This window comes from Myripristis murdjan, chromosome 24 (assembly GCF_902150065.1).
Source record: "Myripristis murdjan chromosome 24, fMyrMur1.1, whole genome shotgun sequence".
Lineage (NCBI taxonomy): Eukaryota > Metazoa > Chordata > Actinopteri > Holocentriformes > Holocentridae > Myripristis > Myripristis murdjan.
Genome location: NC_044003.1, coordinates 9349369 through 9374693, shown reverse-complemented (window position 1 = coordinate 9374693; position 25325 = coordinate 9349369). Strand labels below are relative to the sequence as shown.

Sequence of the window (25325 nt, the reverse complement as noted above, 5' to 3'; positions counted from 1 at the left end):
GCAACAGCTGTGAGCGGTGCTGGTGCGAGCCAGGGCTGAAAAGGGCAGTTGTGAGAAATCGTCTTCCCCCTCCCAGCCCCCGTCGCCTCTTTTCTAAAATTTGCCACCTCAACGACTCGACATCCGTTCGAGGGTCAGCCCTGTCTGCCTCAATCTAGGAGCTATAATGTCGTCATGATAGCAGAATTTTGACTCCGGCGCCCCTGGGGATTTTGTGGTTTTGTCTTTGTCGGCTCTTTTTGTTCACCGGTGTAGGTGGAAGGGATTTTTTTGGGGGCCGCAGCTTGATTTGCATACATGTCTTTGTCTTAAAGACCGTCTTAAAATCCTCCGCTTTTCAAGAGTATCAACCTTCTGAGGAATTTGAACGTTGAAAAGCGTACATGAGTCACTAAAAGTAGAAGATTGGGCGGATGTCATGATATTTTTGGTTGAAATTGCTTCGTTTATGCCTATGTAGGTACACATCATATTAAAAAAAGAATGCATTTTGGTAGAAGAATACAAAGAAATTGATTTTTGTGGGTTTTTTTTGGGCATATATCATCAAATAGATGCACAAAATGACCAGCAGTGTCAACAAGGCTGAACTAGGGCTATTCTAAATCAATATGGTGATAAAAGGCTAGATGTTTCTTAAAGGTTGCATTTCAAAAAGGGATGCAATTTTCGAATTTCCGTTTTTTTTTTGCTTGGTCATCACATTGATTGTTTGTAAAAAATCTCCTGTGTATGAATATCTTATGAAACCACACATTCTCAACAATACCGATATAAAGGTATGCAGTCAAGGATATTGTGATATTTAATTGTATCTCCCAGCTCTAAGTCCCATCAAAATTCTTTTTTAAACCTTTTTCCGGCGAATTCCAGTCCACATACCATCTGCAAACATACATTCTCCGGAGGTAACGCTGCACTGGAGTTCCAGCTTGCAGAACTCATTAAATGAAAGTTAAAAAAAAAAAAAAAATAGTAATACCGTTAAAAAAAAATCAAGATAGAGTTCAGTATTCCCAGACAATGCTGTGTTATTGGAATTTTGGTCATTTGCAGCCTCTTCCTCAGCTCCACCTCTTATTTGCACTCCTCTGCATGCCTTCGCTCATGCAGGTTTTGCTGCAGCCTCATCATTAGAGGCCAGGTCAAAGGGTCACAACACACATTTGTAGAGTAAGGATTACCTCATGGGCGATTTGAATACCACTCAGCCCTACAGCCCCTCTCCCCACATCTCTCCAATTAGAGCACAGCTAGCTAATAGGCTGTGGAGGGTTAAGGCAGCCCAGAGCACCTCTCGAGGCCGATAAGCACTGGATTCTTCTCCTCTAAGCTTGGATTTACTCAGGTCTCACAACTCGGCACAGAGTCGAGATGAGCTTTGCAACATGACCTAAAAAACGTTCAGCCGCTATATTATATAGTTTTGCACAACAGCTTATTATGTGGGCAAGGTAATGCTGTTCAGTCGCAGGCATGTCTGCTGCTTTCTCGCTGTTGTTGCACATGGAAAGGAGAACGTGTCACTCGGGTTGTTTATTCAACAAAATCACAGGTTCAGACTGAAATCTGGAGAAAAGAGTGCTGTGATAGCATGCAAATGAATTGGCAGGACACTTAGAAACTGCGCATGTACATATTGCACACAATTCGTACACGGCAACACAAATACACTCATGCAAACACACACACACACACACACATTCATCTGTGCTTGGTCACACTGGCGGCATTGGAGAGAAACTAGCATGTGATTGAGACATTTCAGACTGTGGGGGCTATGGCAGGCTAATCCGTGAAATGAAACTTGACTCGGAGGAGGGGTGAGAGGAGAGAACATGAAGAGATAAGACAGAGGAGTGGGGGAGTGAGAGGAAGAGAGGAGAGAAAAAAAAAAGTAAAAGAAGAGGGCGAGCGACAAGCCCTTGAGCGATGGGGATGAGCAGGCAGACGGCGAGGAGCTCAGGATGCAGTGCGAATCAGTGCTGCAGGTAAAGCGAGGGCACAAGAGTCTCATATTGCTGGATCCAGACAGGAGAAGCACATCCTGAGAAACAAAGCGACGCCGAGAGAGAAGGAGGAAGCAGTGAGAGGAGGAAGGGCAAGGCCCCCAGCTTGCCGTGTGTCAGGAAAACAAGACAAAAGACAGAGGTCGTGCAGATCCAGGGTCAGTTTAATCTAATTTCCTCCTGGCTCTCGCGGCCGAGAAATCGCCGCTTTGATCTCTGACACCTGAAACCCAAATGTGAGTGGCATGAGCAAAAATGAGATATTATCATTTGTAACCGTGGCCATGGAAATGCAGCACAAAAGATCCTAGAGATTTGTGTGTGTGTGTGTGTGTGTGTGTGTGCGTGTTGGAGATGGGCGCAGGTCGAGTGTCAGTGCCAAGACTGAAGTCGAGTGTCGCTATCAGCAGTCACTCCTCTCCACTTCACCTGCCACAGGTGGCTCTTTCATCTTCTGAGTCCACAGTCTCTGTTATCTCGACCAACAATCATGAATATGGATGCCTCCGCCGAGCCCATTCGTTCTAATGGGCGGAATAGGGAAAACAACTAAGAGCTGTATTAATGAGCCCAAATATTGTGATAGCGGTTCGGGCTCTATGCATATGCATGGCCTATTTGTAAGTTAATGTGACAAATTTAATGAGAGGAGCCGTCCCTCCCTCAAAGAAGACTTCAAAATGAAAACGGAGCCGTTTAACTGTAAGTCTCCCCGCGAACCGAATGGAGACGTTTTTAAAACAGCCATAAACAAAGAATACAAGTCATAATCTTTACTGCATTAGGGGGGCGAAAGAAAGCGTTCGCTCCGTTTATTTATATCAACATCTGCATCATAAAACCCGTGGCCTGGAATTTGAATGATAAAAGCAGCAATTTGTGATTCATTGCTTTATGAGACAAGCTAATCTCCCTGCTATTACGGCAGCATTTCCAGGGAAATGGTCTGTGTTCCTCTGCAGTTTGGGGACCATGGAGGTAGTGGTTATTGTGTGTCAAGTGATATTCTATATGGCAGCTATTGTGTGCTGTTAACCTGGGTTTTAATCTTGTTCATAAATTTCTGGTCGAGGCAGACTTTCAGGCTGCCTCTGTTTTTTTTTTTTTTTTTTTTTTTTTTCCCAGAGACATTAACTTTAAGCGTCTTGTCTGCATGATATATTGGAAAGGAAACCCAGTAAATCCGCGGTGTCCTGGCCGGGGATCGCTGTACATTTTGGGAGAGCAGAGCGACACAGAGAGCGGCCGTCCTGCGTCTTGAAGAAACGGATTCACTGCTCTGCTTTCGTTTAACCACGTAAAGACGTCTTAATCGTTGCCGTGGCAGCCGCAAATGTTGTGCTTTCAAGATTGTTTAAGGGAACAGAGCTCGTGGTCCATCAGGATAAATCAGCAACTGCTTTTGCTAATGGATGCAAACATGTGTGAAGGCTGGTGTGTGTGTGTGTGTGTGTAGGGCTTGGCATTGGCAAGGACCTCATGATACAATATGCATCACCTGGTACCACTGTATAATTGGTATCAGAATACAGTGTTTCCCCTTTGCCTGATATTTTGGCCTGAATTTCACACATTTGTGGTTGATGTGTCCATCTTCAGGGTTTCCTCTAGGATTTTTTGAAACTGTGGGGGAGGGCTTCAGCGTCGTTGAGCCCCCCGCCCTATTTAAAAAAAATATTAAATTATTTATTTATTTATTTTTTAATGTAAATTACTTATCAAACAGACCTAACAATTCAGCTACCAATGAATGAGCAGTAGTAAGATTGAAAAATAAGCCAAAGTGATACCTCTTCTCTGAATAGACAAGCTAAGCCAGTGTGCTGCTGTTAGCCAGTGAGTGGCGAGCCGAGTGGCACCTCTTTGCTTTGTTACACAATCTATGTCAGTGCGCAGCTGTAGCCTGGAAAGTTTCTCTGCCTTTTGGACTTAAACGGTGCCGGTGAAGTTGTTGTAATGTTTTTTCGTGATCGCGGAAATTATAGTCCCTACAGTGTTAACATTAACGATAACATTAGGGTCGTTTTCACAGGCTTGAACAAAAAACTGGATTAAATTTAATCTTGCCTAGGTACCGTTCTCTTGCCCTTTTCTCTCCCTCTGCGAGCACGCTGCAGACAGTAATCAAACAGGCAGGTGATGACTCCGGTGTTCATTTTTCAAAATAAAGTTAATTGCAGTGTTATGTACCATTTCATGATATTTGAATTATCATTTCAAACTGATTATAATAAATATATTTGCGCAAAAAAAGGCTAGATAGCCTATATATATATATGTATATATATATCCTTTTAAAATTGTTTTAACATCTGGAAGAAAAAAAAATCATTCCGAAGGTGTGGCGGCTTTTATTTTGCCGTGGCGGTGCACCACGATGAATTACATGTAGCGGAAACCCTGATCTTTGCCGACTGCAAAAGACAGCAAAACGCAGCGGAGACTCTCACACTGAGCTGAATTGAAAAAAAAAAGTGCACATAAATTAAGTAAATAACATAAATAAAATATATATTTTTTTCTGTTGGGGCTGTGGGTCATCCCCTCAAGGCAAAGATAGGGGAAACACTGGCATATAATGCACCACAGAACTGACTGAAAACATAAAAAATGGATCTTAAGACATAATATACTGCATAAAACCTGGGGAGACTAATAAAATATACATCATACCGTATGATAAATTGGGTGACAAACTGACTCAAAACTCATAACAAATTCCAGTTCAATTTAATAAAACAGAATTGGCACAATGCACCAAAATGCAGATGTGATATGAATACGAAATGAGTGAATGATGGTTATTGATACAAATACAATACTAATGGCAGGCCGGAGGAACGATATGGCATTGCACGACCACAGAGTGTGTGTGCGTGTGTTTGAGTGTGAATGTGTGCGATCCCTTACGATTCGTAGATGACAGAACACTCGACGAGGACTGAAATAAAAACAGCGTTGCATGAACTATGACTACGAAATTGGTTTTCCCTTTGAAACCCGGCGCTCCACACCTTTATTTCGCAGCCTTATTACACTGACCTTGCCGCTTGCCAGAGTTTGACTCCTTCTCAGCGTACCTGTGCTACTTTTCCGCTCGGATCTGAGTCCTATTATAATTGAGTGTCAGTGTTTGGCTCTGGGGCTCGAGCTGGCATGTCCCATAGTGTTTTTCAGAGAGCAGTGAATGCATAGATCCAGTCAATGCACACACTCGGCTGTCACTTTCCCCGGCGCTCAGTTATTTAACTCTGGCTTCTTCCACGTCTGCCCCTGACAGGACCTCCCTCGGCGCCGCAGAACCTGGTCTACAACATCAACCAGACCACCGTGAGCTTGGAGTGGAGCCCGCCGGCCGACACGGGCGGCCGCAACGACGTCACCTACAGGATTATATGCCGGCGGTGCAGCTGGGAACCGGAGGAGTGCGTGCCTTGCGGGGGGAACGTGGGATACTCCCCGCAGCAATCTGGATTAGTGGACACCTACGTGACGGTCGTGGACCTGCTCGCCCACGCCAACTACACGTTCGAGGTGGAGGCCGTCAACGGGGTGTCCGACCTGAGCCGCACGCAGAGGCTCTTCGCGGCGGTCAGCATCGCGACCGGTCAAGCAGGTGAGCAGGAGTTCTCCCTCCCTCTTTTTTTTTTTTTTTTTTTTTTTTTTTTTTTTCTTTGCAAATGTTTTTCTGATGATGTTGACTCGCACTTTGAGAAGTTCTCTGCGGTGTGCTCGCGTGAACTGGTGGTGGAGGTCACTTTTGATGGATCACTGTAGAAAGAAATGTTCTTTCTTGATGTGTTGAGCTTTTTTTATTTTTTTTTTCTGCGAAGGCTGAGTTTAAAAATTGAAAAAGTCGGGAAAAGTCGAGGCACACAGCCCAGTAAACGAGGTCTATAACATATGGTGGTATGGAATTCACCCTTTCCTGCAGCTGAGACAGAATTAGGCATTAGGAACGCGGGGATTGACAGTTTAATTTGAAAACTTCTCACTTGCAAGGTACTGTAATGATTCCCCATTAGCATTAATGACCATAGTTTGATATGATCCAATAATATTTCCCGTTTGCGCATTACCCAGATTAATTTAATGTGTATATCAGCGCTACGGTGGCAAACATTATTAGCTTAGAAATGATGCTGACTCCCACTGGTGCCTCAACAGTCACCATGTGCAGCTCAGTCTCAAGGGAATCCGCTATAATTAAAATGCTGTATTTTGTGGTGACAAACTCTAAAGGCCTTTTTATTCATTATTTCTATGGATCCACAAAACAAGATTCCTCTTTCATGCTCGAGCATCCATGAAACACAGTTGGCCCAACAGGGTTTACTGACTGTGGTGATTAAAAGAGGCCTGTTTGTAGTTTGAGGGAGTCCTGAAAGTTCGGGCGAATGTTTTATTATAACCTCTGCTGCCGGCTAACTAAATCCGCCCCTCCAGGAATGCACGATGATTCATGTCTTGGGTTCTTTTCACATTTGCCGGCATATCGGTTTAGTCATTGGCATTCATGGTCACAGTTTTAGTATCGTATTAAGTGCAGCTGCTCACCTGCCATTTTTTTTTTTTTTCTGTGTCATAGTTCAAAGCACACATCTTCAGAGGTAGTATTTTACTGTATAACTTCAGCATTGTGCCATTTTTTTTTTCTTGCTTGTGTCAAAAAGAACAAGGAACAAAACACCCAAGCAATTTATAACAAAATAAATACCTCACAGTTTCTAAGAGATGTGTGTGCATGTGTGTGTGTGTGTGTGTGTGTGCGTGTCATAGACAGATAGAGTGGGAGGCATCCGGATGAATGGATGTGTGTGGGATAAACTGTAGGGGATGATGTATTTCGCGTGGCTCGCTTCGTGACAGAGACACACACTGGAATGTGCTGAGGGGTTGCCCGGCCAAGGACACGAGGACGCTGGGAGGAGGGAGACCTGCAGGAAAAAGCCAGAAAAAAACAATTAACACATGCTCTTTCAGAGTCACTTCTAATTACACGTGGCATGTTGACAACAGACAATTACTCTGTTAACCCGGTGGAATATTTTGCCATTAGCTATTGTGAACTAGAGTGGCGTGCCTGGCCAAGATGCTGTGATGTTTGCTGTTTTTGAGTCAGCGGCACCATTTGATGCGCTGTAATGCGGTCTAATCAATATAATGACTCCAGATAATCTTCCCCAGTCTTTGAAATGTTGCTTTAGATTGACAGATGAGACAGTCTAACCTGTAGTGCAGGTTAATGTCGGTCGGTCATTTAAAATAATAGGGCTTGGCAAATATTGAGTTTTGAAGGAAGGCTGACACTGATATAGGTAATCCTTTATGTTACCCACCCTAAAGAAGCATGGTATATAAACAGTAAATAAAGCTTTCAGCACATTGTAATACAGTTAATTAACACTGAATTCACCATTTTGGAGAGCATATCGAACAATGCTCTCCAAAAACTGTAAATTTGCTGTTGATGAATATAGAAGTTTACCATACAAGTGCCTACTATTATGTTATAGTGTGTTCAAACATTTGTTAACTGTTTAAATGCCATTTATAAATGCCTAATGGAAGGTTGGGAGGGTTAAAATAACACACTTTAACCATTTCTACGCCAAAAAAAAAAAAAAAAAAAACTAACTTACACTAACTCTACTTTGCTCATTATTTCACATTTGTCACTTTGGCTGGAAAAAGGCTCTGAAAAAGCTTTTAGATCATCAGGTGACATTAAAACTTTGTACTCAGACCGAAATTAAGGCTTTTTTTTTTTTTTTTTTTAGGTGGTAGCCGCTCTATCACACCTATTAAGTGGAAGGAGAACTCTGGGATGAAATATCAGATTTAAATGAAGAATAAATTTAGCTGAAAATACGACAGAAATGAAACTATTATCAAATATTATACAGAAGAAAAAAAAATTAACAGAAAAAATATGTAAATTCATGGACTGCTTTTATGTAGCTGCAGCGAGAGCAACTTCCATCGTGACTTGCCGATATCCGATATTTGATAAAAGTCCAGTAGCGACCTTACATTGATCTTAACCAACACAATAACCATGGTGGCAGATTATTAACAAAAAACTAATAGCTGGTTGCTGATGCCGGCGTGATGGGTTGCTCTTGCTCCCCATCTCAAGCAGAAATTAACTCCACGCTGCACGGCTCATCGTCCTGCTCACTGGACCCTCACTGTGTCCGGTGCTCTCCGGGCTGTTAGGGAATGCTTCAGCGCTTTGTAATTGGAACGTCGGAGCTTCCTAAAACAATCGGTCCTTCCCGAGCAAGCATGCAGGACCACTCATTAGAGGATGACTGCATTATTAAAGCTTTTACGGCTCATCATTCAGAATTGATTAACCTTTGCTGGTGAGGCGGTTAGAGCCCCCATCGCAGTGAAAGAACCTTAAAAAAGAGAAACCCTTTGCTCCATCCCTCCCGATCTCCATCTCCTGCATGATAATCAGCATGTACATAGTAGCTGGGGACTGAGGGAATGAACATGCAGTGTGTGAATACAGATGGTGATCCATCTGATGAGGAATTCACACCTCCCCTAATTACACCAAAGGAAATGTCTGGAGTGAGGCTGGAGCTACACAAGGTGCTGAGTGCTTATTGTTCCCAGAAACCTAATTACCTCTCAGCTCTGTCTTAAATGAGTTTAAGTAGAGGCTGCAAGTTCGTAAGCTTGATTTCTCAAGCTCTCTCCGCCCAGCAGGTGAATGGAAATTTGTCATGTTGAGAATTTCAGCCTCTTTTTCATAGGTGTACGCCGGGAAGTCAGAGTGTTATTCAATCAGTGCTCTATTGTGAGCTGAAGGCGCTACGGCGCTGCCCTCTGAGGCCCTCCGAGGCCCTCCAAGGCCCTTGGCGCCTTAGCTTTCTTCAAGCACACTCGTAAACAAGGTCTTTTGTTCTTCCAGCATGCTTGTGAGTGGGCATTTCTCATAGAATAACCATTAATATTTATTCAAGTGACTGTTCACATCTTTGAGCCAGAAAAATCACTGTGGAGAAGGGCACAGAAATAGGATTTGAAATTGGTTATGGGAAAGGCTACAGGACTTTGGTGTGTGTGTGTGTGTGTGTGTGCGTGCGTGCACGTACATGCATGTGTGTGCACATTCAGCTCAAGACCGGTGAAATGGGGTTTAGGTGCGATCAGCAAGAGGTGTAAACAAAATAATGAGTGAGAGAAAGAGCCTGTGGAAATTGATTTTAATGCTGACTCCTTGTATTAGCCAGCAGCACAAAGCCCGGTACACTCAGACACCAACTTTCACAATTGTTGAGCTGTGTTGTGAAGCGCTCGCAGTCTCCATGTTTGAGTCATACAAGAGGAAGGGTGTGACTTCGCCAGATGCATTATTTAGACTGTGGAGATGAGCTCGGCTTGAAATGGCTCATAATAACACCGTGTTCTTGTTTTCAGTACATTTTATAAGTTAGGCACTCAGTGAAATCATTTTGTTGAAAGAGCAAGAAATTGGTTTGTGGGGAAGAAAAAAAAAATTGAAATCAGTGAATGGACTCGTGTAGATGTTTCCACAGTGTGTATTTTTTTTTTTTTTTTTTTTTTTTAGTTATTCTCTCCTGTGTTTGTTGTGCAACACTGTGTGAACTGTTGTAGTCCCCTCAAGTACAAACCTACTTAAACATTCAAAGGGAACAACAGGCTATTCCCTTTGCTACAATCTCTCAGTGAAAAAAAAAAATGCATTGAGGCACGCAAGAATGTAAGCTAAGCATTTTACTTTGATCTGAAAAGCCTCTCTGCCCTTGCGTTGCGTGAGAAGCAAATATCCCCCCTGTTCAAGCGAGTTGTTTGGCTGCTCCAGTCAGGAGTCTTCCTCAGTGTTCACCACGCAAATATCTGTCTGGGGTTCACAGAGTAAGATAACAATGTTTATTTTATGGCTAGATGATTGCTGCCTTCTGAAAGAGAAAATGTCGAGGAAGCTGTTGATGTGTGCCAATGCAAAGTGATACCCCAGTTCCCCCGTGGTAATCAATACGGCCACTTTGTTGACACTATATCACCGCTAAATGGATATTGTTCAATACATTTGTGAAAGTAACACTTGGAGAACAATAAGGGCATTGATTTATCTCTTTTGTGTTCTAATCTGCCATGGTGGCCTTAAACAGAATGGATTGATTGATTCCAAGGAGTCCCCATTGACCAGTGCCAGGCAGTGTAATTTTCTAGTTAAGCGGATCCTCCTTTGTAGCATTTGTCCCTGGTTTTACGTTACCTGGGAGCCCATTCTTTTCACCCCCTTTTTTCCCCACTCCACATGCTCACAGTAATTTGATGAGAGCTGGGCAAAGCAGTAAGATTCAACAGCTGCAATAAAACTGTGGTGGTCTCAGAGCAGCAGCTCGGAGCACTTAACCTGTAGCTTTCTGTAAATGCCTCCTGATTTGTCTGTCACCCAATCTGTCAGCAATGAATAATTTTCATGGAAGGTGCACTTTAATTACTTTCCCATTTAAATGGCATTATCGTGGCCTATCTAGGTAATTAATCTCACCAAGTATCCTGTTTCAGCCTTTTATTGCCAGCAGACGAGCCCCCTAAATCCCCCTGAATCTGCCGTGCTTGAATGCGCCCTCCCTCATAGAAACTCGCGTTCCCTCTTTCCCCTTCACTTGGTCCCTATCGCAGGCATTGGACAGTCTTTTCTCTCGGTTCATACAACCTGTCAGAGTAACGGGCTGTTTCACTGCTTTGGAAAGGACACAGCCAGGCACAGTCACGCAGCGGCTGCAGGCAAGACTAGTTTTCGACTGATAGGGGTTTTGGAAGGCCGATACTGATGTTTTCGCATCAAAGCTGCCGATATTTACAGCCGATATCTTGCGCTGACGTGCGGCATCTTTAAATGTGACCATTTTATCCACGAGTTCATTCAAGCCTTTCCACCGAAATATTATTGTAGTCGTTGTGGAAAAGCCTCCATTATGGGACACTAAAGCTCTCTGCTGAAACCCAGACTATGAAATTCTTTTTAGTGGTTGCAGCTGTTCAGCTTGGTCGCCCATTGTTTAGTGTTCAATGATAAAGGGAACTGGTAAACAATGCTGCCTGTAAAAGAATTAATTTACAAAAGTATGTGTTTTATATTGCTTGCTAATAAAAGCCCATTATTGGGTGTATATATATACTGCTGATTCAGAAAATCCCAGTGGTTCTCAAACTGGGGGTCAGGACACCCCTGAGGGTCAGAGGGTAATTATGTTGCTGGAAAAATAAACTTTATACTGCATATAGTTAAAGTTATGTTGTGAAATGTTGTGAGTATCTTTAAAACTGGATAATTAAACTGAGTTAACTGAAGCAATCCAGAGAGGGAGTTGCTCTTTGGTTGGACTGTTCACCGCTCCACACATGGGGCCTGTGTCAGGGCGTCACGTGTTGGCATTGCTTTGTTTGAGGCGTCACAAGCCAAAATGTTTGAAAATCACTGGTGCAACCAGAGTTAAGACCACCTCAGTTGAATCCCAAGACCAGATTCAGTGGCTTTTAAGTGAAGACCAGGCGAACAAAACCAGGTCAAGACTGGAAAACCAAAGTAAATCGAGTCCTTTTGATGACCAGGACCAAAATAAGCAATAAATAGGGTTCATGCAGATGCTGGAAATCCTTGAAAATGCTTGGATTTTGAATAAAGTGCTTGAAGCTGCTTGAACTTGCAATACTTTCATAGTAAACAGCCAGGTCAGTGATGCATTTTGAAACGTGAAACTTACTACTTTTGCTAAACATAGTTGGGGTTGTTGATGGCACATCTGATCTGATTCAATGTGATGTGAAATAATCACATTCAGTAGCTGTAAACAGACAAAGGGGGGGCTGGAAAACCTTGAAAACACACCTTGAACAATACTTGAAAATCGCTTGAATTGGATTTACGAAAAGGCGCAGAGACCCCGAGTCAACAGCATACACATCCGAATGCAGACATATAATGATTTCGGTGTTTCTTATGGAAAAAAAAAAACAGGGATGTGGATCGATACTAAACCCTTGAACATGCATCTGATTACTGCACAGGATTTTTGGGAAAAACAAACAAACAAACAAACAAAACGAGTCCAGTAGCAGCGGAGGCAGCGACAAATCCGAACCAAAAATAAGTGTGAGGCTCACATAATAGGACACACATAATCAAAAACACACACACAATAATAGGTCACACATGCACACACATACACACACACACTGAAAATCTCCTTTGCTCCAGCATGTTAACAGCAGGTGCCCTTCACTGTATTGGTTGGACTCCAAAAACATTAAATATGCCATTGCCCAGCTGGATGATGTTATTATTAGCAGCCATAGTAGTAGTAGTAGTTATTATACGCTTGTTCTTTTTCTTTTCTTCTGCCAATTATCATTATAAATATTATTACTATTATTATGACCCCAGTAACTGTAAAGTCATGTGAAATAAATGTTAGGTCCCTCTATGCCTGCTCCTGTGGATTATTTCTGTTTATGTTGACAGAAACAATGCTTCCCGCTGAGTTTGTTTGTGTAGGGATGGCGTGCTATTAATTTGGAACATTTGCAGAGAATGATAGCGTTTTATTCTAAAAAACTGTCAGAAAAGTTGCAGCAGTCTGATGTCCTCGCTCAGCTGGAAGTGTGTGCGAGTTAAAAAGGATTGCTGATTCGTATTCAGCCTCATCCTATAGGCTGTGTTTCCCCTGGAGCAGACACAGAGACGGCTTTAATTATTCAGACCTCTGTGAGGCAGCAGAAAGAGATTGAGGCAAAGTTTTTTTTGGCAGTCAATCTGCTGTTTACCTTCCACATAGCAACTCAGCTTTTCAGTCAAACCCTCACCTTTCCTGAATTATTTCTTTTTTTTTTTTCACAAGAAAGAAAGGGAGAAAAAAAAAAAAAAAAAACGTCAGCAGGTCTCATTTATCAAGCGAGACATTTGACAACTCATTTTTGAGGAACTTGGCCACAGAACGAGTTTACCCAAGCATTGTTGCAGTTATCGAAGTTTTTGGGATGTGAGATTTATGTGTATATTTTAGGATATCTCAAAACCGTGTGTAAACAAATAAGGATTTTCTCCAGGCACAAAGCAGGAAGCTTAGACATTCAGAAACTGTTTGACTACACACCCTTATCTGCATGTTTACATGTCGGCGGCAGGGTGGCAAAGTAGTCCGACAAAGTTTGCAAGTTCAATTCCTTGAGATGCCTTGCGCCGTGTCGACGTGTTTGTGAGCGAGAGGTTGAACTCTGGGCTGCTCAGTCGCCGCAAGTCACTCCGACTTGGAATATCAGCTGCGATGTCAACTGATAGGATTTCCTTCTCACATTTTTGTGAAAAATGCATCATACAGAGTCAACACAAAAGGAAGTCAAACTTTAATTATCACTAGCGATTCGGCTTCCTTTAAGAGATGCTTTTCATATTTTGGCACCTCGAAAAGCAAGGCTGTTTTCCTGCCTAGCTGTAGTCCATTATGATGATGATGATGATGAACTCATATGGAAATGTAACATATGTATAGCAGCCTCTTTATCAGGCCCACCTGTACAATCTAATGCACTTTAATGCAACAGCTCTGCTATAAATTCTATCTTTTAAGAAAGTTTATAATGTTCAGTTTTTGTTGACATGATGGAGAATGTGTAAATTTAATTCTATTCTATTCTAGAGGTGTTTCTAATTTTTTGTCCTCCTCCATTTATGTACAATGAGGGGGGACAGAATAGTAGAAACACCGTATATGACTATATATGTAACCTACATTGCAACATTTCTCTGGCGTATACAGTATTTTTGTTTATTTGATCTCTTGTTAGATGGTTCAATGCAATATTTTAGTGCTGTATTCCATAATATAATTAGCACCTCTTGAACTGTGAATGCATCGCAGTGTAGTGAGTCCCAATGGGCTCAGGGTGGGCTCGGACAAAAATTTTGAAGTTATATTCAGGCTCCGGTCGGGTTCGATCATGACGGCATTATTGTAGTGAAAATCTGTTGAAAGATAAATAAAAATGATGGCGCTACTGTCTTTTTCTGGGTAACTTCATGCACAGTGTTCGAGTTTACGTGATGACACTGAAGGCAACACGCAGGCTATTTCAGGCGGTTAATGTAACCCAGCTCACGATGGAAGACAAGCAAAATCTGGGGATCGGGTTGGGGTTCGGACACACACACACACACACAAAAAAAAAAATGGATGCATGTCAGGTTCGAGTGGCACTCGGGCGGGGTTCAGACAAAAATATGCAGCCTGATCCGCAATCTGTTGCAGTGCTTCTCAGGAAAACAGCATATACTTATGGGATACTTATGGAATCCGCCAGTGATGAAATGTTACCCAGTCACAGTCATTTCAAGCAGCCACAGTGTGTCCTAAATAAGGATGCTGTAATAAAGACCCTGTAAGGAAGTGGAAGCGTTATGTAAATGCATGTAAATGAACTCGCCGTGTGAATGAGTAAGCGCCGGCAAGCAGATTTATTAAGGCAACAGCAGAGATGCACATGCTTCCCCTTGTGCTTGAATCTGTGCTTACCTCGTGGCTGTATTGCACCCATAAATACAAGAACAATGCATGCAGAGATTTGGAAATGAGGGCCCAGTCCTTTTCCGTGTCACTCTGGGGTTACAGAGCGCCGCACCTTGCAGATGCAGATTATGAGCTCAGTGAAATTACAGACCTGAGGGGTAGTTGATGAGAAATGTCACTGTCGACGAAAATGGAACTCTAATATATTCCATCTCAGGTTTGTTGGACACTTATTAATGTCTCTCAGTGAGTGCCACTAATTGAGGTAGTCAGTCTGGTGCAGCAGATGAAGCGTGGGATAAATAACAGTGTGACCTGAGAACAAAAGAGCCGCGGTGGAAATATATTTAGCAACAATATAAAGGCCTCGGAGCACGCAGTGTTCTCAAGTTCAGCAACAAAGCTTTCATTGTAGCTGAAAAATGTGTTGTGGCTGTACATGATCCCTTCTTGAAAGGTTGCTTTTTTTTTTTATACTGCAAAAAAAAAAAAAAAAAAAAAATCCCAACAAATCATTTAGTCTCATGTTCAGTGTTAAAATCTTGTTTTTATTCACAAAAAAGAGAGAAAAAATGCCAGTGGGATTAGAGGATCCCATTCGTTTGCAATGCAGTTTCAATTATTTCAGGAAAGTTAATTAGCATTGGGAACAATTGGGATTTTCTTGTCCCACTGTCACATTTTTTTTCCTTGTTTGGGGGGGAAAAAAACAACATATTTTAACAGTGAATATGAGACCAAATAACACGTTAAGATGTACATTTTTTTTTTTTAAAGTTGTAAAAGTGCAAAAGTTGTCCTGTGTTTTCAAGCGGTGACCGGTCAGTCGGAGCGGCTGGCTTTGGCTCTGGTATGCAGCGGCTCTCTTTTTACTGCCCGCGGGTGACTGTAAGGCCTCAGTAAACACCAAAATACTTTCTTTCTCTCTCTTTATCTTTCCCATTCTCTCTCTCTCTCTCTCTCTCTCATGTACATTCATGCAAACACACACACACACACTCACATGCTCACACACACACACACCGTGTCAGCATGCACCTGTGACTCCCAGAACCTCTCTTTATATGGAACACATGCTTGGGCATGTCACAACCCCTGGCTGCAAATGGCTCCGGCGCTGTGCAATAGAGGCATTGGAGTGTTTCATTTCCTGCTGAAGGAGTTAAAAGGACTTCCAAGGGTAATAAAACCCAAATAGCGTTGCGTGTCATGGGTGCCCAATAGCAGGGAATTCCCCCTACTGGACAGAGTAGAGAAAAAAAAAAAAAACAACAAACAGAAAAACACGCCAGTCAGTAGCTAAACTCCTCAGAAAACCTCGAGTGCTGCTTCCTGTAGGCGATAGTGTTTTGTCTGGCAGTGCAGAGGGATTGCTACCGGCCCAGAGAGTGTTAGCCAGTGTGACAGGAGAAATTTCATCTGTCACACACTGGAAAACAGCAACATCAGCCTGGTGTTAGAAATATTTGATATCTATTTGCAGTCTCGTTGAGCCTGTCACTCTGGCCTCTACGCAGGGAACATTTCTATTCAGACGAAGTGCTGTTACCGAACATAACCTGAGACACATTTGCTGGAGAGCCGCTTCTCCTCAGCCTTTTTTTTTTTTTTTTTTTTTTTTTTTTTCATGTTTAATCCACCCTATAGAGGCCTGTGAAACGGTTTATGGTTATAGAATTGGCAGAAATTTGCGTTGTGTAACACAAACGTGTATTTCGGTTGCTCTGTGCTTTTTTTGGGGGAGGGGGGGTCTGTGAGCATTACTCACTGGCTCTTTGTGGGATGAAAGAATCGTGGGAGATTGACAGCTCTGCTTTTTCAGTCTTTCATTGTCTCATCAGCATACTGTCTCCTGCAGTGAGGAAAACTAATTATGTCTTCAACCCCCTGCTTCACCCCCTCCCCTTTATTCAGATCATCACACTTGGAAATCATAATGAGTTTGTGGCAGACCACTTCAGCTTTGAGGGGGAAAAAAAAAAAAAAGGAAAAAAAAAAAAAAAAAATTCAGAAAGCTCCAAACTCCATTTGCCACCACTCAAAAGGCCGCTGGCAATTATAGACAACCTTTTGACCCTCAAAAGCTGTCGCCTCAAAGCCTTTTCGGCCTGACTGAGACTTAGTTTCGTCTTGCACACCTGCTAGTTTCCTCAGCTGTGCTCCTCCTTGTGCTCCTTCAAACCAGCGCTGTACCAAAACCTTTTTTTTTTTATCAAAGCAGAGGGAGTATATGACAGCCATCTGGTAGGCTGCTTTTAATGATTTGGTATAAAACAACAGTAAAAAGATTATGGCAGCCAAGGATCCGTCAGGACGTTGGTATTGGCTGTGGAGCAGATGGGCTTCACATCTGGGCGGGAGAACTTAGTGAGGGCATGAAGGATGCTGTGACAAGGTAACACAGCCATGGGCTTTGCAAAGTATCCCAGTCCTTTTGTGTGAGTGGCCAGATCCTCTCCTCCGCTCCTCGCTCTGGCCGTCCTCTGCTCTTACGCCGCAACATCTTTGGGCAGCTGGAAGAGAATTCGTGAAAAGGGCTTGGGCTGGAATGAAGCGCATCTTTAGCTTCGGCGAGGCCCGTTGCAAGAAAATAATTGCCTGTTTAACCTTGAGAGTTTGGAGATGGTTGACAAAAACAAAGTTTGCAACACAGTTTTGCTGGAAATAGATCAGTTGCCTCGTTTCAGAGCAACAGTTGACTGCCAGGTGGCTGCCTAGAAAATATATAATGAGTATCATATATGCATGCATTGCTTGCATTAAACATGAAAGACATGAAAGACGTGAAGAAGTCAGTACAGTTTCCAGGCCCTGGAAAAAAAAGTTCTGGAAAAGTATAATTCTATAAAAGTTTTGTACAAGTACTGAAAATCTGACTAAAGCAGCACCATCTCTCAACAATTTATTGACCAATTAAAAAATATATATATTGACACATCACGGTGTGGAGTTGAACAGTTGAAAGGAGCTTATTTTAGCTCTGTTAGTAAATACTATTCTCATTTTTGTTCAAACCAGCTGCAAATTTTATTTTTCAGCTTGGACTCTCCACAAACGTATCTTCTAGAAATGCTCATTTTGACTATTTGAAATATAGCTCAAAAACATATATAGTGTTAAAAGACGCCTTTTCAGTGGCAGTAGTTTCTTTTGGTCATTGTTTTGGAGATGGAGGCTGAATGGAAAAATTATGAGGAAGGCATCGAAAACAGGTGGTAAGAAAAATAAAAACAAAACGATATGAACCCTAGATAAATCCAACCTTTGACACAATAAGCTTGTTAAATATCATCAGTTCGGTGCCCAGTGCTCAATGATCTGGTACTTTTTTTTGTCGTACCTTCATCTTCTGCCTTCCTCCTCGTCTAACCGCTACCTCAGTCGGTGATTTTGTACGTCGGGCTCCCGCTGTACATTTCGCCGTGACGTCGTGAGCCAGAGCAGACCGGGGAGAGATATTCTTCTGTGAGAATTGTGTGCTGAAAAGTATTCTCCAAAGAAAGATTACATCTAAATGAAACTTGGAAGAGCTTGTATCCTCAGAGACCCAGCTAATTAAATTTGTAAATTCCTCCCAAATCATCTCCCTATCACACTGGCGACTCGCTGTTGAATGCTGCCAAAAAGTGTGTCACAGTGAGCGTTAAGACCAGTATACTTTGGCAGTCGACTTCTAGATGAGAGATTAAATTAAAGGCCTGCAGGGACCCCCACGGTATATTTTTAGCAGGTTTGGTGATTGTATAGCGCTCCTCAAGCTTTCAGGAAGAGAGCTAATCAGTTATTAATGTTATGACGTTATTTTGTCTGGTATGCAAAATTAAATTACATCCACCTTGCAAGATCCGGTGACTTAATGCATGGATTGGATGCGTTTCAGCTCTGTAGTCTTGTTAATCTGACACATTGCGGATAACATCTTCCGCTCGCCGGCTGAAATTAAATCACATTTGATAGCACGTTATTCAAGATGCATTCATTTCGGATGTCCAGAGTTTGCAGCACTTGACGGCGGCTGGAGACACGGAGCACCAGGGCAAAACTGACATTGTAATATCTTTTTTTTCTGCGATATATATCGGAAACAATACAGGAAATGTCCCCAGATACATGCGGTGTGTTATCCATGTACAGATATGCAATTAAGAATCATCATTTTCATCATTTTGGTACCAGAAACCAGAGCTGACTCCTCCATTTCGGTGTCACATGCGACTCTGACACCGGCATCCACAAGTTGGTGTGAGAACAGATGGAGAGGTATTTTGGAAAAAAAAACAACATATGTCTCTTAATAAACTTCTACCGTTGCTAACGATATTCAAATGCAAGTTTAATCTGCGTGGTTGAAGATAAACAGGCTGAGGACGGTTAAACTTTCATACTCAAACAAACAGAATTATCTATGTAACTATGTGACACACGCAAAAGCTGCCTCGCTTCACTATGAGTTTATTGAACGACCAAAACAGGCATCGCTCATTTTCAGGGCCACTAGTTGGTTATTTGATTAAGATAGATAGATAGATAGATAGATACTTTATTCATCCCGCAGGAAATTCGCAGTTTTTCAGCAGTATCCACAGATTACAGATTAAATAAATAAAAAATAAAAAATAAAGAATAAGATCTAAGTACAACAGAATAAGATCTGAGTACTACAGAATAAGATCTAAGTACAACTCAGTGTGCAAAAAGCAATGTGCAAAAAAAAAACAAAAAAACAAAAAAAAAAACGTGTGCATGGGTGTATAAAATGTGCATAGAGGTAGGTCAATGTGCAAATTTAAAAGAAATATACAGTATACACAGATGATAAATAGCAGTAAGCAATATAAGCACTATAAACAAGGATTGTAAAAAAAATAGAAATATGAACAATTTAAACAGAAGTATGAACAAACCTAACCTAAACCTGAGGAACACACGCTCCGACCGAGGTTCAGAGTTAGTGTGAAACCATGAGACCAAGACCGTCACCAAGTGCACCAAGTCACTAGTGCACATAGTGAACTGATCGCTGTGAAAGCACCCTTAAATCGGACAAAAATATGTGACATCAAATGGACTTTTCTCATAGATTAATCATGGAAAATGTGTTTTCCTCTTGTGTTAAGCAGTGAAAACGCTGTAGCATGACCTGTTTGGGTTAATGTGCCTTATGTGACATTGCACATCCTGCAGTGCGACCATTGCACGTGCGCACGTCGCGATTTCGATGCTGAAACGACACATGCTGCAGTCCTACTGAGCACGCATCATAACACCAGATCCTGAACGGAAGACTCTTCTCCCAGAGGAGCCGGCAAGGTTGATGGTAGCGTGTTACCTCGAGCAAACGGAAGGTAGCTCGCTTTACGTTGTGTGAACACGCCTGGTATTTGCATTACAATAAGTCGCCACTCTCCAATTAACTGGGGACAAAGTGGATTGGGGGCTATGCTAAGTAAACATAGCGTCTGACACAAAGAGGCAAAAGCTGCTGTCTGTCATTGTTACGAGGGTAATTGGGATGGGGTTTGGGAAAAAGCTTGACACCCTGAAAAGCAAACGGTCGCTCGGCCCTCCCACTAAGTCCTAAGCCTGCCTCCCTCACTGCCTATCAGACAGAAATCACCAATTACAGTAATGGCAAATCCTGCGGCCAATACACAAAGGCTGACAATGATGTGACACCTTGCGGGTCTTAATCAACATGTTTCACCGAATCTCTCAATTTGCGAGCTCCCCGTCACCCCGGTACACACAACCTTAAGCTGCTTTGCTTTGTTCCAGTTGCGGCGTTCGCACTTAGTTATCCACTTCGTCCATTGTTAAGAGACTTGCAGCTTGCGAGGAAGTGCGAAGGTGTATGTAAATGTGCGTATACGCAGAAGCGTGTGTGTCTATTAGGGAGTCGAGCCATGAGTTTTGGAGAACTGACGCCGCTAGGAACGGCTTTGGAGTCCATCTCACAAATTTGACCAAAGTCATTCCGAAAAAATCCCTAACGATGACAAGCATTCAGTGTTTCCCTCTGAATTTTATTCTCGTCAGACTGGGGGAAAAAAAGCATCTGAAACAGCACTTAGACCATTATGGGACACTAAAACTGTCTATTAAATCCCATATTAATGATATTATATTATGTTGCTTAGCAGCTCCTTAAGGCACGGTGAAGGAGGTTTCATTGCAGGTTTAATAGACGGTGATTTTTTGTAAAAAATAACACCCACACCTCCACTGCAGCCATTAATTAGTGGATGTCTGACTTTCCTAAAAAAAAAAAAAAAAAATCCTAAAAATCCTGGCATATTGGCAAATCAATACATTGTGTGTATATTCTTTGTGTTCTGTGTCTTCTGCATTCCTGGTGGTCCACTTAAAGTTGAGTATCTGCATCACAAACAGCCAGTCCCCAACCCCCTGCTGTTGTTTTCTGAGCCTGAATCCACAACAGGTCTGCGGGGCTGTAACGCAGAGTGGGATATATGGATATGAATGGCTGGACGAGCCATTCTTCAGTTTAACAGTGAGGGATTAAGGCAATTCAGGCAGATACACAAAGGACGGGCCGGGCCAGCTTTTTAAATTGTCCCCCGTGTGACTAATGGCAGTTGCGTTCGTGCAGGCATTTTAAGAGACAACACAATGTGTTTGAGGTATTGACTGCTGATTACTTCCATGTGGAGGTGGAGAATTTATTCGACCGAAGCTTGGTATTTACAGTGGGAAAAGGTTAAGAAATACGTTTTTTTTGCTTTATCCTTCACTGAAGCGGGCTCGTTTTTTTTTTTTTTTTTTCAGAGGCTTCTTGTTGCACCACACCTGATAGAAATACAGTTCTGAGCTTTGTGTCTGGCCAATCTCCGAACTTTAATCAGGCTGCCTTCTTCAAGAAGTCCACCAGCGTTTCTATTTTCCTCTCCCCCCCCTCACATTTCAATACTTTCCACAGGCGCTGTTCCTCTCTCGCACAGTAGAGAAACTGATTCATCTGCGCAGCCCACAGTTTTATTTGGCCCATTCCCTGGCTCTGTCGTTTTAAGCAGCTCACCATAAACTCACCACAAAGCCATGAAACACCCAAAATGAGAAAACATTATACAGTTAATGGAGCTATTACAAAAACTACCTCTGTGGATTGCTTAATGCCACGAGGTGCCACCTTCAGCGTTGGAGATGCATTATGCTGCTCGGTATAAAGTAGCGTTTTGAAGTCTTTCTCTATATTACTATTATTTTCTCCCCAGATTCACTGATGATCTCTGACATCTCATTAGAGTGTGTATGTTATTCGGATCACCCGGGCTAAGGCAAAAGTGATGATGGTGGATTGTGCAACATGGAGTAAATTTCCAAGTAGAAATACTTTGCTGCAAGAAAAAAAAAAAAAAAAAAAAAAAGCAGAATCTATAAAATTGTTAAGCAAGATAAATTTTCAAGGATGATTATCTTGCAATAATGATGACATCATTTTATTGACAGCGATCCCAGGCTCAAACGGCTGGAGAAACATCATGTTCAAACACTTCTCAGGCTTACTCACATGGACGTATAATTTGTAGCATTTCTTCAACAAACACCAAATTAATTCAGAAGTAATAAATTATACATTTAAGTAAGCTGCGGGGCTTTTTGTGAAAAACTTTGCTCCTTGGATTAGTGACCTTAAGCATAAAGGAGCTAAAAAAAATCCTTTAAAAAACAACTCAAGTCATTTTACCTCACATTCGGTCTTAAAATCTTGGTTTTCCTAAGAATCTGCCAGTGGGATGAGACAATCCCACTTGTTTCCAGTGCGGTTTCATTTGTTTAAGGACGTTTTCTCAGTGTAAGCATAAAACAAGGCGGATCAGTCCAGTACTATCAAGAAAATGACACTTGATTAAAGAAAATCCTTGAAAAAGTTGATTATCATTGGAAAAAAGCAGGATTATTTCATCCCACGTACATTGTTTGAAGAAAAATTTTTTTTTTAATACTGCGGATGAGACCGAATAACTTACCACCGCCTGAAATGCCTTTTTTTGTAGTGTAGACGCTCCTCACACTGTTAAATATCATGTATCTGTAACTGATTTACTGATGAAATCTGTGTTCTGTAATTTACTTTATGATATACCCACTTTCCCACAGTACTTCACACTGTTTCAATTAGCAATTTCCTTCTTTCCCAGAATGACTTTTCTCAACCTCCAAAGAAGGGGCGTGAATTTTGCATTTTGCTCCGTTATGCATGCATGAGGCGAGAGCGACAGTGATCGCCGAAAGAGTTTTAGAGAGAAAGCGAAAGTTGGGCCTCTTAACTCAAAACACAACATGTGCTGCGGCTGCATCGCGTTCTGCTCTGTTTGAGGACGCTGTCGGTGGAGAAACCGGTATCTTTTCCTCTTCTGTGATGAATTCCTGCCAGTATGATTGCTGAATGTCAGAGGAAAACAGTGAGTCGAGTGATTCCCAGGGACTGACACCAAAGCTGATGTTTACTGTTGATGTTTTAGATAGTTCTGATAAAATTCTGCTATCAAGCTCAAACTATAGCTGCGCTGAAAATATCTCGCTGCGACAGCACATTGCCTGTGTCTGTCCAGTTATCCACAGGAGCGAGAAAAATACACCGAACAAAATGGACACAAAAATGCCTACAAGGTACCTCTCAGCTCAGTATACAAATGTTTTCAGGTGGATTTTTCCTTTAATACAGAACAGTCACGGCAGCAGAAAAGCAAACGCTCCCACCTCAGCACGACTTCCTGCAGCTCTCTTTCCTTGGTCAAAGGTCGTTCAACTTTCAGTGGCTCAACTGAGCCGGTTTCACCAGCTGAGAGTCGGCACGAATCGCTCCAAAAAACGCTGGCATTATTATTATCCCGTTCCCCAGAAAAAGAATAGTAAAGAGGATTAGGGCCGTGCTTTCTAGGGGAAGCAGTCTTGTTTATCTAGCAGGTGTTACAGTGTTGCTGGGCTTCCCTCCATGCGGTGAAGCTGATTTTGTGCCCGGTGATTACGGCCAGTCACTTACCTCGGACGCCAGCGATGGCCGGGGGGCGTAGGTGGGACAAAGGACACTCGATGTGCCTTTGTAGGGCAGAGGGAGCTCGGGCTGCTCTGTGCCGAGTTCAACCGGGCAACCTGAGTGTGGGCTTTGTTTCCTCAGGTACCGGATCACTCAGCACAGTTTAGGTTGCAGCCGTTTGAAATCTGCAATTGTTTCAAGGGGTTGAAGGGAAGCCTGTGTTGTCCCGAGTCTGGGAATAATCAGCCCTTTCTGCTGCTGTTTGCCTAATTTCCAACCATGGGTGGATACGAAAGACTCCAATGGGTTTTTAGCACCGCAAACAGCTTTTACTTGACACTTCCTAATAAATCATACTTATAAATTTGATCCAAACAGATTGTTACAAGCAGTGAGTTGTGGCAAACCAACTCTGAAATTGTTTCAAAAGCATGAGATATTTTATCCCGTGATACCCATAAGTCCCATAGAGACTTACTCACTGTGTGTCTCTTTCTGTGCTTACCAGTCATTAATCATAATCAGTTAGCTGCTTCCATAAGTTAACAGAACATGCAAACAATAGATGCGGCTGGCAGGAGGAAAGGGGTGGGGGGGTCAATTATTTAAAGAATAAACACATGTACAGTGCTGCACATGAGAGCAGGAGTAGAATATCCCTCGAGGGCAAATATGTTTGGCACATGTTTTCGCAGTGAGTGTGAAGCGAGTCAAGCGACACGCCCAATCGTAAGCGCACGGTGCCGTCTGGTTTCCTTCAGCGCCCGTCATTTTGTTTTTGCGCGAGCATAAAGAAGACATCAAGTGAGCTCATGGCAGACAGATGAGTGATAGAGGAGCTCACCGCTGATGACAGACACAAAAAGCCAATCTCAAAACTACAGTCAGCAGCGACTAAGTAGGCTTTTGTGCAATCTCTGTCCCGCAAGCTGTCTGGCTGCAGCTGAAGAGAGCCGGGCCTGTCTGTAGTGTCTGGCTCAGAGTTACTCATCATGACCGCGGCTGCCAGCATCAGGCCGTCCCCTTGATTACAGGCTGCTGCTGAGTCTGGTGGGCGTCGCAGCCTTGTCCCTTATCACCAGGTGCATTTACTCCTGCTCTCTTTGCCGTATGGTGCCCAGCCAGGCTGATGCTGTTTTTCGCATGGAGGGCCACGGTCGGCTGTCGCAGTCAAATGAGTTATGCTCGGCCCAACACCCACTTTGACTGTTGCGACTTCCATGTAAGGTCATTATCACCTCTGTGAGCCATTTCTTTTTTTTTTTTTTTTTGCGTGGTGGTGGAGACAGAAAGTATGAGGCAGAATTAGGCGTTGCTAGGTGGGGCTTTGAAGGAGGCATTTATTGGATCAGTGCGGGATTTATGGCTATACCTGAAAAAAAAAAAAAAAAAAAGGAGTGTAGCCTTTCTCTCAACTACCAGTCTAACTGTGACCTCAGTATTAATACCTCAACTCGCTTTAGCATAAGGCATCTTTAAAAAGGGGGGCATTAGAGAAAACAGGTTGCTCCTGTAGTTTTGGCATGGATGTTGCGGCCTCGGATGTAATTAATGTGATGTGGTTCTCGCTGTTTTACCGTGTTCCCTTTTGGAAATCATTACCATATTGGAAATAATCACCAGAAAAACATGCAAATCATTATTGGCCCCAGTAGTTTTGTCACCTCTGAGTGCCAGGGAGGAGGGCATGGCCAACAGTACGACCAGACAATCACCAGCCAGTGGTTTGTTAATCATGAAAAAGCATGTCCAAAATGACTGGTT

General features: G+C 42.6%; 1 protein-coding gene across 4 annotated transcripts in view; it reads left to right on the top strand.

Moving 5' to 3' along the window:
* epha7 (eph receptor A7) overlaps positions 1-25325 on the top strand; it is a 76041-nt gene that overhangs the window by 23458 nt on the left and 27258 nt on the right. For all 4 annotated transcript variants that reach the window (XM_030047401.1, XM_030047399.1, XM_030047400.1 and 1 more), the window contains exon 5: positions 5290-5625. In XM_030047401.1, the coding sequence (XP_029903261.1) occupies positions 5290-5625 (336 nt within the window). The remainder of the gene's footprint in view (positions 1-5289; positions 5626-25325) is intronic.